Here is a 16,614-nt window from a genome sequence, read left to right as displayed (position 1 = left end):
TCACCAAACATTTAACGAATACTTTGGTCGTGTGCCGCGTTTCAAACGTTGTTGCGCTTAAGCTTTCCATGTAAATGGCATGAATCCCAACATTTAAAAAAAAAGTCCTCGCATTCCGTTTGAAATGTGTTTCTTCAGAAAAATGTACCAAATTGTTAACCACAATCTTACAATAGAATTAAATATTCCGTTTTGCTCAAATTTTCAAATTTGTTAAATTTGTCACACATGATTTACATTGATTTTCTCGTTTCACAAAACACATATTTCGATACTGCTCGTTACCATTTATCGCTCGTTAGTTTCCTCTTATTTGTTTAATTAGAAACAGTATTGAAATAGTATCGGTTACTTGGTCGACAGTGCATCCAAATATATATTATTGATTTTGTATAACTGCCACTTATATATCGATGATAACTAGAAAACATCCGGGTTTTACAATATTTTGTTAAGAGGTCAACGTACATATTATATCCGGTATCGAGTTCAAACCAAAATATCAAGTGTATTTGAATATCTTGATCAAACTCGACTTACAATGAGATAAAGTTGTTCGACATATTGTTTAACTTTTTCTCTTAATCGGATACATTGAGTTAAATCTCAAGAAAGGACTTAGGTTCAGTTCTCATACAGGACGAGTGGCTGTTCCTTTAACCCATTTATGCCTAGTGGACTCTTCCATCCGTCTAAATAGGATCAATTCATTTCCAAAACTAGAGATGCCTAGTATATTTATTTCTAAATTTAGAATATTTCTTACAGACATTCCTTTAAGCAAACAGCGAAGACCATGATGAGACGCCGCATCATGCGGCGTCTCATCTGGGTATACGCTGTTTGCCAAGGCCTTTTTTTCTAGACGCCAGGCATAAATGGTTTAATTCTCCAGAAAGGATCAGTTCTCATACAGGACGAGAGGCTGTTCCTTTAATCTCTTGATTTGAAGGTTGTTGTTTTCGAACACGTACACTTCATGTTCTTTTCCTTTTTCGCATTACTTTTGTATACAAAAACGTACTGATTACTAAGTTACACGTGTTGATCCTGGACGACTGAATGGTTGTTTCGTGTCACGAAGAACATGCTGATCACGTCAAATAAAATTAAAACGTTACTCCTTCATATATGTGTCTTGTTCTGAGAAAATTGGGCATAATGCATGTGCGTAAACTGTCGTCCCAGATTAGCCTGTGCAGTACGCACAGGCTAATCAGGGACGACACTTTCCGCTTAAACTAGATTTTCGGTATATGGGGACTTCCTTTCAACGAAAACTACCATAAAAGCGAAAAGTGTCGCCCCTGATTAGCCTAAGCGGACTGCACGGGCTAATCTGGGACGAAACTTTACGCACATGCATTATGCCCAGTTTTCTCAGAACAGGACACATATAACTGTGTTGGCTCATTTTTGCTTTATCGTTCTTGAGTGTTGATGAGTGCGATAAGGTCGCCAACACCTAAGGGTGACAACTATAACCGCCAGAACGTCCATCGATATGATATACATTTGTCCCCTTTTCGTCGTTCTGGTCGCTCGTTTTTTAATGTCGTTTTTTCGAGTAGGTTTGAAGGTAGGTAATGGAAACAATTGAATAGATTACTTTAGGGTATATTTACTAGTTAGTATATGTAAAAAACAGTTACTGGTACATATGTGTTTGTTCGTATAAATAAAGTTGCGATGGTAGGCCTACATACATTTTGCTCTCCACGCAACATGTCTGTGACGAAGGCGAAATGAAGATGCAAAAATCGGATGTTAAAACGTACTGATGATCATTTTAATTAAGTTATTTAACATTTTTATGTTCTGGATGATAGGGATGTATGAGTGACACAAAATAACTGATAAAACAATTGTCATTCAACCGTGCTGATGTGACATTTAATTTGCGTACGACATATTGTTTCTCGTTTTTTTTTAATCTTTAAATTCTCCTGTCTGTGTTTTTCAAGTACATTCGTAAACGTCATTTATGTACGTACACTATGTACTTCTGTTGTCATTTTCTTGGTTTATACAACTTCGAATGAATCCATGTTAACGTTCTGGTTCACGAAGGACTTGTGTCAAGTGATCAAAAATAATAGTAGTACTATAAATTCGCACTTTATTGAAATATGACATATATAATGTATGTATATTTTATCTAAAATAAAAGAAATAAATTACTAGTCGAACGAAGTATAAAAGGTAAATATACGATGCTTTAAAAAAATGTTTTCTCATACAAATCAAGCAGAATGCAAAATGCACACATATGCAGTTCCGTGGCGGCGTACTAATTTAAAACTAAAAGCCCCAAAGGAAATGTTCTTATAATTTCACAACATATTTTCTTAATGTGTTCATAGTCCATAAGTTTGGCAAATCTGACAATGTGTTGTCTGTGGTGGTTTATGGTATTTTGTTGGACCTGGCGATTGCGTTAACTCTGGTGCTTTATGGTATTTTGTTGGACCTAGCGATTGAGTTATTTCTGGTGCTTTATGGTATTTTGTTGGACCTGGCGATTGGGTTATCTCTGGTGCTTTATGGTATTTTTTTGGACCTAGCGAATGCGTTGTCTCTGGTGATTTATGGTATTTTGTTGGACCTAGCGAATGCATTGTCTCTGGTGCTTTATGGTATTTTGTTGGACCTGGCAAATGCGTTGTCTATGGTGCTTTATGGTATTTTGTTGGACCTGGCGAAAGGGTTGTGTCTGGATGTCTGGGCGCCGCTCCAGATCATGTCGTATGGGTATGGCTTGTTCAGCGGGGCAGCGTCCGAAAGCTCTTTCATCTGCAAGCGGGCGGGGTTGGTATTAATAAGCTTCCCAATTCAAAAGACTATATATTATGACATGCCTCTAACAGTTATTTCAGGTAAATTTTGAAATGTTTTTGGTGTCTAAATAGTACTCAAAATTGTTTGGGACAGTTTGGCCTTACGTACTGCAGGTTTTTAATTTTAGGAAACAATTGACTACATTACCTTCTGGTCAACATAGCTTAACCACAAACCATTTCGACTTGGTCTGTACACTGTGTAACTGCCCTTTTTGAATACATAATCAGAGGTTTGGACTTAATGTACGAAAACATTATTTCCAATCATAACCAATCTCCATACAAATTATGCTACTTGGCCGAAAATAAGTATCAATAATTGAGAAGGGAATTAATCAATGCAATTCATAACTCCCAGAACTAGATACCTCCTCTTTGGAGAGCTCCCAGCCGGAAGAGGCGCCCATGTTGTCCTCTAGTTGCTGAAGCGACGTGCTGCCGATGATCACGGAGGACACGACTTCCTGTTGAATCAGCCAGCGCAATGCCACCTGTGGCACGGACTTACCTGCAAGGTATACTACAATTGTACTGAAGTCCATAGGACACGGATGCCCCCACATTCCATTATCGTCTGAACATTCCTCAATATCATACAATATCTCAAACAATTCGACGGATAATCGGACAGAACTACGGACACGGGCAACATAATACTAGTAACACCAAAATGCCTCTCCGGATAAATGTAGCACACCGTCTTCCTACGTCGTTATAGATTGTTGTAATTGCTATTGAAATATGTTTGTGTCTGTTTTCATTGAAAAGAAATTAAGATAATATAAACAACATCGGTATCCTAACTGCTTAACATTTCAGTATGAGAAACGTTGTTTCTCGATCACCTCTGGACGGTTAATACACGAGTCGCGTTCTGAGAAAACTGGGCATAATGCATATGCCTAAAGTGTCGTAAAGTGTCGTCCCAGATTAGCCTGTGCAGTCCACACAGGCTAATCAGGGACAACACTTTCCGCTTTTATGACATTATTTGTTATAATTAAGTCTCTTCTTAGCGAAAATTCAATTTAGGCGGAAAGTGTTGTCCCTGATTAGCCTATGCACAGGCTAATCTGGGACGACACTTTACGCACATGCATTATGCCCAGTTTTCTCAGAACACGACCCATATAGTGGGTTCTCCGTGCGTTAAATGCGTCAACCTGCCGTCAGTGCAATACGGTGATAAACATTATACCGAGGAACCAGGAACTGATTTAGTCTAAAGTCAAAATCTAAATGCAAGATCAAAACCTCTATGCAAATGTAAATAACATGTAAATCCTTCCGAGACTTTACGAAAGTGTTCAATACATGCATGTCTTCTGCATGTAAAAACATTCATGCAAGCGTTTTCAAAAAAAAAATGCAAATATTACTAACATTTTAGAAATTACCATGCTCATGAACTTCGGTATATAAACGGCGTTACGATTTAAAGGCACATTAAAAAAAGTTTCACGAAGAACAATTATACGACATACAGTTGATTTAACCAATTTACTTAGCGTCTTGAAAAAAGGCTTTGGCAAACAGCGTAGACCCAGATGAGTCTACGCTGTTTGCTTAAAGAAGTTTCTGTAAGAAATATTTTAAATATAGAAATGAATATGCTAGACATCCCTAATTTTAGAAATAAATTGAACCAATTTAGAAGGATGGGAGAGTCCACTAGGCATAAATGGGTTAATCTTATTCTTTGTGTCATTCCAGTCGTAGGTTAAGAGTTCTTACTTTTGTTGTCTGCAATTTTCTTTATAATGTCAATGAGCTTCCAGTAGTTATCGTCATTGTTAAACTCGTCCCAGTTGCTCATCGTCGTCTTGCCCTCGCTCTTCTTGGCCGCCATGTAGCCGGCCCTACTTCCGGTTGGGTCAGGCGTCACCTCTCGCTTGAACTTGCCCGTCAGCATACCACTGGTGTGGGAATGCACGCATTACGTCAAGTAGCGAAAGGCTGAGGCTGACAGAGTGCAGTTAACCCATTTATGCCTAGCGTCTAGAAAAAGGCCTAGGCAAACAGCGAAGACCCAGATGAGACGCCGCATGATGCGCTCGTCTGCGTTGTTTGCTTAAAGGAATTTCTGTAAGAAATAATCTAAACATATAAATAAATATACAAGACATCCCTAATGTTGGAGATAAATTGATCCAATTTTGAAGGATGGGAGAGTCCATTTGGGCATAAACGCGCTCACAGTTTTGTAAAATGACGAAATGATTAAAAAGCGAAGTAAAGTGTGAGCATTATTTATTTATTAATAAAAAAATCATCATTCAAATTTGTTAAACCACTAAAGCGTTGGTAACGATTTTCCTTGATTATCTTGAACATACATGCAGTTCTAACAAAGCACGCTTAAACCATTGTTCTCACACACCATGAAAGCCTTACCCCTTAATGGCAGCACGCATATACCCTTATTCTCATACACCATGAATGTCGCCTAATACGCCTCACACGCCATGGACGCCTTACCCATGCACGCGTATCTTGCAGCTTTCTTACACCATTAACCCATTTATGCCTAGTTAACTTTCCCACCTTTCTAGATTGGATCAATTTATTTCCAAAATTATTGATGTATAGTGTATTTTTTCCATATTTAGAATATTTCTGACAGAAATTCCTTTTAGCAGACAGCGTAGACCCAGATGAGACGCCGCATCAAGCGGCTTCTCATCTGGGTCTACGCTGTTTGCCACGACCTTTTTTTATAGACGCTAGACATAATGGGTTAACGCCTCACCCCTGGAGCGGTCTTCAAGGCAGCACACCTATACCCTCGTTCTGACATGCCAGTAACGCCTCACCCCTGGAGCGGTCTTCAAGGCAGCACACCTATACCCTCGTTCTCACACACAAGGAACGCCTAACCCCTTAAAGGGACCGTCAACCACAAACGACAAAAATACGAAAAAGGAAAAGTTCTAAAATACCGCGATTTTAAATCGAAATAACGATATACATTGTACACACAATTAATACCCTCGTTTTGACATACCAGAAACGCCTAACCCCTTGAGCGGGCTCCAATGCAGACAAACCTATACCCTCGTTCTGACATACCAGAAACGCCTAACCCCTTGAGCGGGTTCCAATGCAGACAAACCTATACCCTCGTTCTGACATGCCAGGAACGCCTAACCCCTTGAGCGGGCTCCAATGCAGACAAACCTATACCCTCGTTCTGACATACCAGAAACGCCTAACCCCTTGAGCGGGCTCCAATGCAGACAAACCTATACCCTCACCGTTCTGACATACCAGAAACGCCTAACCCCTTGAGCGGGCTCCAATGCAGACAAACCTATACCCTCGTTCTGACATATCAGAAACGCCTAACCCCTTGAGCGGGCTCCAATGCAGACAAACCTATACCCTCGTTCTGACATGCCAGGAACGCCTTACCCCTTGAGCGGGCTCCATGGCAACACGCCGATGCCCTCGTTCTGGCACACCATAAACGCCTCCAGCTCCGAGTCACGCCGTAGCAGGCTGTACTGTTGCTGTTGAGAATAAAGAAGATGTAGGTTTTATTGACCAATTTGCGGTGATAGTGTTTGTGCTTTCAGTAGGTCCATAAGCGATCCTATTTCTGTCGGGTTGTCTTGTTGTATATATAATAAATAACGGATATTTATTTGCTTCTTACGAATAGATCTTGCGTGGATTTTTATCGATATAGTATTCCCTTATAGCTTGCGCGTGTTCTTCGTGTTTATAGTTGTTGATTTGTTTCTGTTAAAACGATTAAAATACATGAACATATCGCTACTTTTTACTCTTTACTCATGGTTCAGAAATTTATCTTGTATTAAAAACAGCAGACCCAAAAAGCAGTAAAATAACGACATTTTTTAATGGTATGACCTATCAATCAAACCCAAACACACGTCAACGATTCAATAGTACATTATGACCGTGAATATAACGAAGAGCGAGAATTTATTATGGGTTTGCGCCTTAACTAGCAAATTCTTTATATAGCAAATATTGGAAAAAAAACAAATACACATATGCTTAAACAAAATACATTCAAGTATAAATAGTCTTTATTTGCAATATTGCACATACAAGAACAGTGTTACCTGCAAAGTAACGCAAGGGTTCAGATTCATGTGTTTCGCCGTCTCTACGATCTTCTGCAGCTGCCAGCCACACACATTGCTGTAACCATAGTAACGGATCTTGCCGCAGCGCACGAGATCGTCGAACGCGCGTAAGGTTTCTTCCACGGGCGTAGCGTTGTCCCACATGTGACCCTAATGCGTTGATCAGAAGGTGAAATGCTATCAAAAATGTCCTCAAATTAACGTTTATTACTAAGTACATTACGCTTGCTTGATACAGGTCGATGTAATACGTTATACCTGATACCGGTCGATGCTGTCTGCGATACTTCATCCAGGTCGATTAAGTCTGTTATACCTGATAATGATCGAATTATTGTGTTCAACTTATTACAGGTCGATATAGTCTGTAATACATAATATATGTCGATGTAGTGTTATACATGATACAGGTTGAATAAGTCTTTTATACCTGACACAGTCGATATAGTCTGCTATACTTGATACAGGTCGATAAAGTCTGTCATACCTGCTACAGGTCTATATAGTCTGTTATACCTGATACATGTCGCTTTTGTCTGTTAACCCTGTTACAGTTCGATGTATTGTGTTATACCTGATACAGATCGATGTCGTATTTATAACGGTTACAGGTGTTTTAAGTATATTTTACCTGTTACAGGTCGGTGTAGTCTGTTATACCTGATACACGTCGATGTAGTCAGTTATTCTTGATTAAGTCGGTGTAGAATGTTATACCTTGCAAAAACAATATAGGCGGTAATACATAATACAGGTTGATGAAGTATGTATTTCGTGACAAAAGTCTATGTAGAATATCATACTTGATACACGTCGGTGTAATCTGTTATTTCTGATACAGGTCGATGCAGTCTGGTGCATATGCTACAGGTCAAATGTGTTTAATAAAGGATAATGTAGTATGCTATACTTTAAACAGGTCCATGTAGTCTGTTAAAACTTATGCAGGTCGATGTGGTCAGTTATACATGATGATGGTCGATTTAGTCTGTTATATCTGATACATTATTGGATTTAGTATGTTATAATTGATACAAGTGGATGTATTGTTTTATATTTGATACAGGTAAATTAAAAATGCTATATCTAATACGGGTCAATGTAGTTTGCTATACTTGATAAACGCCAATTTAGTCTGTTATGTTTGATACATGTGTATGTAATACGTATATCTGATACTGGTCAATAATTCTTTTTAAGCTAGTACAAATCGATAATTATATTCACATACTCTTGATACAAGTCGATGCATAATTGTATACCCGATACAGATGAATAAAGTTTGTTATATCTGATACAGATCGATTAAATCTGTTATATGTAAAAAAGGTCGATGTCATGTGTTATACCTGTTATAGGTCGATAATGTCTGTTGTATGTGTTACAGATTGATGCAGTCTGGTTTACTTGTTACAAGTTGGTTTTGTCTGTTATTCATGATACAAGTTAATGTAATATTTTATACCTGGTACAGGCCGATGTAGTCTGTTATATCTGATACAGGTATATATAGTCTGTTATACCTGATACAGGTCGATGTAGTATGTTATACCTGATACAGGTCGATGGAGTCTGTTATACCTGATACAGGTTGATGTAGTATGTTATACCTGATACAGGTCGATAAATTCTGTTATATCTGATTCAGCTCGATTTAGTCTGTTATACTTGATACTGGATGAAGATGTCGATGTGGTTTGTTATACCCGATAATGGTCAATGTAGTCTGTAATAACTGATACAGGTCGATGTAGGTTGTTATACCTGATTCAGGTCGATGTAGTCTGTTATACTTGATACAGGTCGATATAGTTTGTTTATTCTGAAACAGGTCGATGTATTCTATTGTGCCTGATACGAGTCGATGTATTATGTTATACCGGATATGCCGGTAGGTCGATGTAGTCTGTTATACATGATACAGGCCGATTAAGTCTGTTATACCTGATACAGGTCGATGCAGTCTGCTATACCTGATACATGTCGATATAGTCTGTTATACCTGATACATGTCGATATAGTATGTTATACCTCATACAGGTCGATGAAGAATGGTATGCCCTGATACAGGTCGATATAGACTGTTATACCTGATACAGGTCGATGTAGTTTGTTATACCTAATACAGGTCGATGAAGAATGTTATGCCCTTATACAGGTCGATATAGTCTGCTATACCTGATACAGTTCGATGTAATATGTTATACCTGATACAGGTCGATGTTATCTGTTATACCTGATACAAGTCGATATAGCCTGTAATACTTGTTACAGGTCGACATAGCTGGTATACCTGATACAGGTCGATATAGCCTTTTATACCTGATACAGGTCGATATAGTCTGTCTGCAGCCTTTCCAGGCTGGCCTCGCAGCTCTCGATGATGTGTCGTCTGCTCAGACCATTCCCATTTTTCAGTTTGGCCATGTCAAAGGGGAACCGGACCTTCGTTGCCAGTACAATGTCATCGCGTTCCTTTCTGAGTACATAATAAAACGACATAGGATACAACTTGATCATATGTGCAAACAAGAGCTGTCCCAAGGCTGCCTCACGACTTTTCTTCCGTCTTCATTGTTAAAGGGGGCTCTTCACAGATGTTGGCATGCATTGAAGTTTGTCGTTAATAATGCTTTATATTGATAAATGTAAATATTGGATCTAAAAAGCTCCAGTTAAAAAAAATAAATAATAAAATTAAAGAAAGCAAAAAAGTAACCCCCAACTGGGCTCGAACCACTGACCCCTGGAGTAAAAGTATATCGCTTAGACCACTCGACCATCATTGCTCATGAAATCAGTGATGTATTTTATACTTTATATAAGCAATCATCGCAATATATCGAAAACAACAGAACTCTTCAAATTATTCAATCGATTCGCGTTGCAACGCTTTATAATTTTCAGTTTTTTTAATCGTCAACAGATGCATTTAATGGATATTTTAGAGCAGTGTAAATGTTCGGTAAAAATGTTTCCTCACAAATATCATACCTAAAACGACAATTTGCGCACCTGAAACAAGTTTTCAATTTTGTTAATTTACCAAAATGTAAAGGCCCTTTAAATGCACATTTACTGTCCGGCAGCTGATATTATGACTACACAGACTTATTCGAAGTTGAATATCTGTAATAATTGTTATGTATATTTCAGACTAAATCGGAAAAAATATATTAAATCAACAAAAAGACCATGAAAAGAAACTAGATGTTCAAGTATTTACCAATCAATTTGGATGAATAGAATTAAGTTTGAATGTAAGGTATGCATGTAAACCATCCACGCATAAAATTTACAGCCCAATACTTCAATCCGAACTCCGGTCATTTTGAGAAAGCCATCCATCTATTTAACATAACCTTGACCTTGGCCATTCTGGTCCAAAAAAATATATGGCTGCATGAACGGTACAATCAAACAAACTTAAAGCACGAAAACTTCATCATTATTTAAGTTGTTGAGCGGAAACACTTACTATTTTAACGCCACTGGCCTCAAATGAAAAAATTCGTTAGATCAACCTGTAAACTACATACGTACATAATTGCAGCGCAATGTCTCAATCTTATCTGTAGTTATTTAGCAAAACCTTTTCATCAGTTTGAATTAACATAAACTCAACTGGCCCTAAATGCAACCCCATGATAGGACTGTATGTGCTAAGTTTAAATAAAAGGAAAAAGGGATATAATTCTGCTATAATGCAGTTTCAGAGTTATGGGCCTTGGTTGATACCATATGGTCCCAAATACATGTGTGAAGTTACAATTGAAGAATATATGAAGTCTCTGATAAATTTACTTGGTGCATGCAAACTTCACAAATTCAACGTGCAAGCAACCCTTAACATGACGTTGATAGGTAAAAAAGGGACATAATCCTGCTAACAAGCTGCAAATAGTAATAGGTCATGGTCAGTAAATGACCATGAACAAATTTATATAGAGGATATTTGTTGGATTCGGTGGATTATCGATTTTAATTCACGAGCGATCATAGAAAATAATATTTTCACGAGTGAATCAAAATCGATATTCCACCGAATCCAACAAATTTTCTTTTTATTTTATGCTTTTTTTCACAGTTTATATACATTGTTAAAGAGTTTAACTAAAAAATTTCCTTGCGATAATTACGTCATTTCGTCAAAAATGACGTCATTTCACAGTAAACAGTGATAATTTTCACTGAAAATTTTCACTGTTTGAAAAAGTAAAATGATCAATTTTAATTCATTGATATTTCTCTATAAACCACCAGAAAGCATTAAATAAAATGTGATATTGTAACATATGTATTAAATATAGATAACATTATTACTTAAATGCAAACGTTAGCTAGCATTAAACAAATATACTCAATTGCATGTCATCAATATGTTGTTTTATGTGAATCAATTATATATATATATATATATATATATATATATATATATATATATATATATATATATATATATATATATATATATATATATATATATATATATATATATATATATATATATATATATATATATATACAAATGTATAACGTCATTTTAATGTATACAGATGTTTACCGGTAATTATATCACTCGCAACTTGTGGTATTGAGTATCTGTCATCGACTCGTGTAAAGGTAAGTTATTCTCTTATGAACATCGCACCAAACAATTCGCCCGAGTGGCAAGAAATATCGGCTACTGAAACAAACTTAGATAGACGAAATTAAACATTAACAATTACCGGGCGGCACCTACTTTTTGAGCCAAGTTCCGATGATCTTCTCGGATTCTCCGGCCGCGTAGACGTTAGCGGTGTCGATGAAATTTCCACCCAGTTCAACGTATCTGTCCAAGATCTTGTGCGATGTCGCCTCGTCGGTTTGTTTGGGGTTATTGTAAAACTGGAATTCATCGAAATGCGATTTCCAAGCATTGCTAGTGCAAGAAGCGTGCAGCATGGTGGATGCTTTTCACGTAGCGGTTTGATTATTTAGGAACGAGTCTGCCCAAGTATGTCTTACACATAAAGTGCTCTTCCTAATCACCGGTACATTTATTCGACATATAAATAAAAGAGCTTTTCTGATTTCGAATTCAACTGGTAATATACGAACGGTAAATAATTTAATATTTTCGCGCACTATGCGGTGTAATTGAAAAAATGTAAGATCACAATTCGTTAAATAACACATAATAAAAAGTTATCCAAAAAACTCATGTATGCGTTGATTTAATTAGTGATGCAGGAAATAGATCTTAATCATTGTCTTTCATAAAACATAATTGAACCAAAACTCCTGAAAACACCAAATCAGTTTGGTATTGGAAAATACCCCGACTCTATGTCAATCATAAGGTGCAAACTAGGACAACCTGACGTTATGTTTAATTAAAGTGTTGGTGATCAATTGCTCGGTTACACTTAGTTTGGTGTAAAATATCGGCTCACATTTACATTTTGTAATTGTTAAAAAATGATTTTAAAAAGGCTGTCGACCACTCTTATTCTAAGCTTGACGATATACAGATGGATATTCACATGAAAGTCCAGATGGCGACGTCCATGCCGAGGCAGGTATTTTTCGCCGTTTTATAACCTTTATTACTGTTGTTTATTTTTGAAATAACGCACAATTTCCAGCCATATCAGTAAAAGCTGCTTAGCGTTTATATCGTAATATACTTCGCTTTATATATCAACTTTAATCCCCGCGAATTTTCTAAGCGGAGCTGTAATTAGGTCGTTCCGCTAAGAAATTTTACAGCGAGTCGAGTCGAGATATAGAGCAAATATTAATACGAAATAAACGCTAGCAACTTTCTTGCTGATATTAATAAAGGGTATAAAACAATAAAAAATACCTGCCTCGGCATGTACGTCGCCATCTTGAATTTTACGTGATTACCCCCCTCTACTGGGCTTTTGTGTTTGCTATTTTCTACGGACTTGAAAAAGTACACATTCGCAAAGGATAACACGCGCGTGTACCTACGTTATCCAAGTTACCACGTTTAATGATAGTATGAGTAATAAATAACACGTCTACGATGGCATTTATCGATGCTGTTTTATGAATATACTAGCATACCATTGATTTCACTTGCTTTTGACAAAAATAGCGATTTATAGTAATTTTCTATAAATTACGCAGCGCGGGTTGGAAAATCCCTCTTTTTGTTTCACATTTAAACGTGATAGTATTCATATTAAAATTGCTTATATGATTTCTATAAAAAATATTATTGGAAAGTGCTACACAAAAAATTAGTTGGGTAATTTTCTGAAATAAATAAACGTTCTATAATGATGATATCCGAAATTCGACACCGTTAAGATGTAACTCGTCCCTGTAAAGATCACATTTCGGCTTTGTGTGATATTAATTTATATTATTTCTATCGTTAATTCCTAACAAGCCTAAATTACCACGTGTACAATTCTAATAATTACCAGTTAGTTATCACAAAATATGACCACGTTAAGTAAATTGACGTACATCTAAAAAACAGCAGTGGAAACGCATTCACCAAACAATTTTAAGACTTAAGTATATGAATACAGAACATTCTTTGTTTGGCATTTTTAAGAATTGCTTTAATATTGACTTGAATTGGGAATTTAGGTCATCTATCTACGCTATTCTTCTGTAGAACATTTTTTCAATGACACAGTTACTAGTGTTAGCCTTTATATATTCGAATGTTTGATGTTTATTTCTTGGTTCTAAGTCTAAGACATTCGGCTTGCCTCGGAAAACGGCGGACAGGTCGTTAGCAACTGGTGCACGCGATTAATCAATCTCTGATGATATTTCGATAGGAATTTGATTGAAAGGTGGCACGATGTCAATTTAATTCCAAAGGTCTCGGGTTTAAATATTGGGAAAGGCTTTGTATTGTCAAATTGTATCTTGCTGTCATTATTAAGTTAAGGTATTTTTAGTGTTTGAATATGTAAAAAAAAATACATTTAATTACATTTTTCAAGAATACGATTATCTGTGTACAACGCCATTTAACTCATTTATGCCTAGCGTCTAGAAAAAAGGCCTTGGCAAACAGCGTAGACCCAGATGAGACGCCGCATGATGCGGCGCATCATCTTGGTCTGCGCTGTTTGCTTAAAGGAATTTCTGTAAGAAATATTATAAATATATAAATGAATATACTAGACATCCCTAATTCTGGAAATAAATTGATCTAATTTAGAAGGATGGGAGAGTCCACTAGGCATCAATGGGTTAACCATATGCTCCAACGTACCAGTGCCATGGGTCCTTTGTCGGTGGTGCCGAATGTCATTGTTCCAAGGCAGATGTTGGAAACCTTTACTCCGGTCTTTCCCAGGAAATTATACCCGACCTTGGCCTCCATGGCTACAGTTCTGTAAATGGTAAATAACCTGCATTTGAGACGCGTTTTGAGAAAATTGGGCATAATGCATATGCGTAAAGTGTCATACCAGATTAGCCTGTGCAGTCCGCACAGGCTAATCAGGGACGACACTTTCCGCCTAAACTTGATTTTCGGTAAGGAGAGACTTCCTTGAAACTAAAAATACCATAAAAGCGGAAAGTGTCATCCCTGATTAGCCTGTGCGGACTGCACAGGCTAATCTGGGATGACACTTTACGCACATGCATTAAGCCCAGTTTTATCAGAACGCGGCTCATTTGTTTTGTTTACCGGGGTCTATTGGAAAGGGTAAGAACTTACGCAGCATTTGGTCTTCAGTAGAAAAGATCGAGATCATGGCATATTATCGTGTGATGACGTAATTCACGTCCGCAAGACTTCGACGCAATGATTATTCCCACGGTATAGAAATCATTACTAGCTATAAATGTGTATGCCTCATCTCGCATATAAGTAATTTGTAGTATTATAAATAATTGACAACAGTATGAAAAAAATTAATGTCCTTTCGAAAGCTACATGTATTTACAAAAGCTTGCGGTTGTCTTGCAGTCTAATTTTTTTTTAGTTTAATTAACTTTTACCGTAGTATGTTTTGAACAAGGCTGCATTACATGAGGACCCCAGCTTTTCCAGATATATAGTTTTTTTTACTGAAATATATTCAATTTTGCTGTAGTATCTAGATGTGCGAGAAGCTCTAAATGGCTGCCTGAATATATCGATTCACTGCATATTCATTTATGCTTACCCTGCCATTTTACGACTGAAAATGTGTTTCAGGTTTAACCAAACATATAGTTCTCTATTTAAATACTACAAAATATCCTATATGCATGCCTTTGCAATTGATTCCGCAGTTCCGGTTTGTTATCTCAATGTTCTAATTTGCGGTAAGCTTAAAAAACCTGTGCTACAGAATCTGCCAATGTTCTATTTTATGTCAGGAATTATTTCCCCGTCCTCCCCGCCGCGACATTAGTTTCAACGCCCGTCTGGGACATACTATACGGTCGTTACCTTCAAGGCAACAAACACACATGATGCTCTTTAACTTCCTAAAAAACTTACGTGGAAACTTATGTTGTGATATTGCACTGCACTTGAGTTGTTGTACACTTTATTTGAGATCAGTTTCTCCACAGCACGGTATTAGGCGTTTGTCGGTCGGGTGAACATGCCATTTGTAGATCAAAATTGTATCACACATGTACAACGTAAGTTTCCATGTTCGATTGGGTAATTGTTTATGATTCCAAAAAATGTAAAATGTATTTGCTACATACATTATGTATACGTATCTGTATGTAACCTATATTACACTATTTTACTGGTTAATTTTCAACTTATTTATATGTTAAACAGTCCAATCTAAGTCTCATATATTATGTTTAATATTGACATTATAATTTAAGAAGTGAAATATATTATATTGAGTAACATCCATATACGGTTCACCCGATTACAACTGAATAGGTATTTAATTTGCTTATACGAATACTGTATTCTAATCGGTACAGCTATGAAAATATCTCGACGCAAGATAAACCATACCGTTTGCACTTCCAGCATGTAAAACCAAAAATGAAAACTATATTATATAAAATAAAAATCAACGAAATTTCACTTACCGAGTTGCTATCCGTTACGGATTACAGAGCAATGTGTGCCTTGATATGGGATTGAACATACACAGATCGAAAGTAGGACTCTGTTTGGTTTGTTCAATTAAAAGGACTTGTTCTGAATTGTCGTATTTTTGTGAACAATTTTCTTAAATCTCTATTCCTAAAAGTCCATACTATTTTTAGTAGTCTTGAGTAATTATAGAGCAAGAAAAACGTTAAAAAACATTATGCCTTCTCCGGTATTCAACCCCGGGACCAGTTAAAGCAAACGCCATTGTGCTTATCACTGAAAATATTAACGTCATGTTAGTACTCAACATATATTCCAAATAATTGACGCAAAGCTTTAAAAACGCTTTGTTATGTTACCGATTTCGAATAAAGATGATCTATTGATGAACCAATATTTTAAAAACAAATTTCGTAGTCGTTCGTGTTTATCGCGTGTTAAAATACAATGTGTACATTTTTTTTTTTGAATCTAAGACAACTGATTTCAAAATCGTTTTGTTATCCAACTGCGAACAAGTACCTTTAATCGTTGACATGATAACCCCGTATGAGAAGAAATGTTAGGGCCAAAATTAGAACATGGGTCGTTGTGCATTCAATAAATATATGATAGA

At 36.7% G+C, this 16,614-nt stretch overlaps 1 protein-coding gene and 1 long non-coding RNA gene across 3 annotated transcripts; both read right to left on the bottom strand.

The window, feature by feature from the left end:
- Nucleotides 1–2,102: 2,102 nt before the first annotated feature.
- Nucleotides 2,103–16,159, bottom strand: LOC127847853 (1-deoxyxylulose-5-phosphate synthase YajO-like). 2 transcript variants are annotated; one of them, XM_052380053.1, is made up of 9 exons: nucleotides 15,992–16,159; nucleotides 14,208–14,328; nucleotides 11,700–11,845; nucleotides 9,278–9,434; nucleotides 6,932–7,105; nucleotides 6,252–6,349; nucleotides 4,575–4,756; nucleotides 3,209–3,348; nucleotides 2,103–2,793 (listed from the first exon to the last, which is right to left on the bottom strand). In XM_052380053.1, the coding sequence occupies exons 2-9, from the start codon at nucleotides 14,316–14,318 to the stop codon at nucleotides 2,677–2,679; spliced, it is 1,125 nt and encodes a 374-aa protein (XP_052236013.1). In that variant the 5' UTR covers nucleotides 14,319–14,328; nucleotides 15,992–16,159; the 3' UTR covers nucleotides 2,103–2,676. The 2 variants fall into 2 exon arrangements, with proteins under 2 accessions (XP_052236013.1, XP_052236014.1); XM_052380054.1 differs by lacking the exon at nucleotides 15,992–16,159 and adding an exon at nucleotides 15,432–15,456.
- On the bottom strand, nucleotides 5,858–6,198 carry LOC127847854 (uncharacterized). Its single transcript, XR_008034219.1, has 3 exons — nucleotides 6,151–6,198; nucleotides 6,018–6,082; nucleotides 5,858–5,952 (listed from the first exon to the last, which is right to left on the bottom strand). It is a non-coding gene; the product is annotated as an uncharacterized LOC127847854 (long non-coding RNA).
- Nucleotides 16,160–16,614: the final 455 nt, after the last annotated feature.

Source organism: Dreissena polymorpha, chromosome 10 (genome assembly GCF_020536995.1).
Source record: "Dreissena polymorpha isolate Duluth1 chromosome 10, UMN_Dpol_1.0, whole genome shotgun sequence".
Taxonomy (NCBI): Eukaryota; Metazoa; Mollusca; class Bivalvia; order Myida; family Dreissenidae; genus Dreissena; species Dreissena polymorpha.
The sequence above is the reverse complement of the archived record's forward strand: the minus strand, read 5'-3'. Positions and strand labels throughout refer to the sequence as shown.

Bases quoted from the DNA above. Each gene is read 5' to 3' on its own strand.
- LOC127847853 (XM_052380053.1), bottom strand. From the start codon at position 14,318: ATGGAGGCCAAGGTCGGGTATAATTTCCTGGGAAAGACCGGAGTAAAG. The intron at 4,757-6,251 runs GTAAGGCGTTCC...TTCCCACACCAG, and splicing joins CCATGGAGCCCGCTCAAGGG to TGGTATGCTGACGGGCAAGT. The intron at 2,794-3,208 runs GTATCTAGTTCT...GCCCGCTTGCAG, and splicing joins GGGAGCTCTCCAAAGAGGAG to ATGAAAGAGCTTTCGGACGC.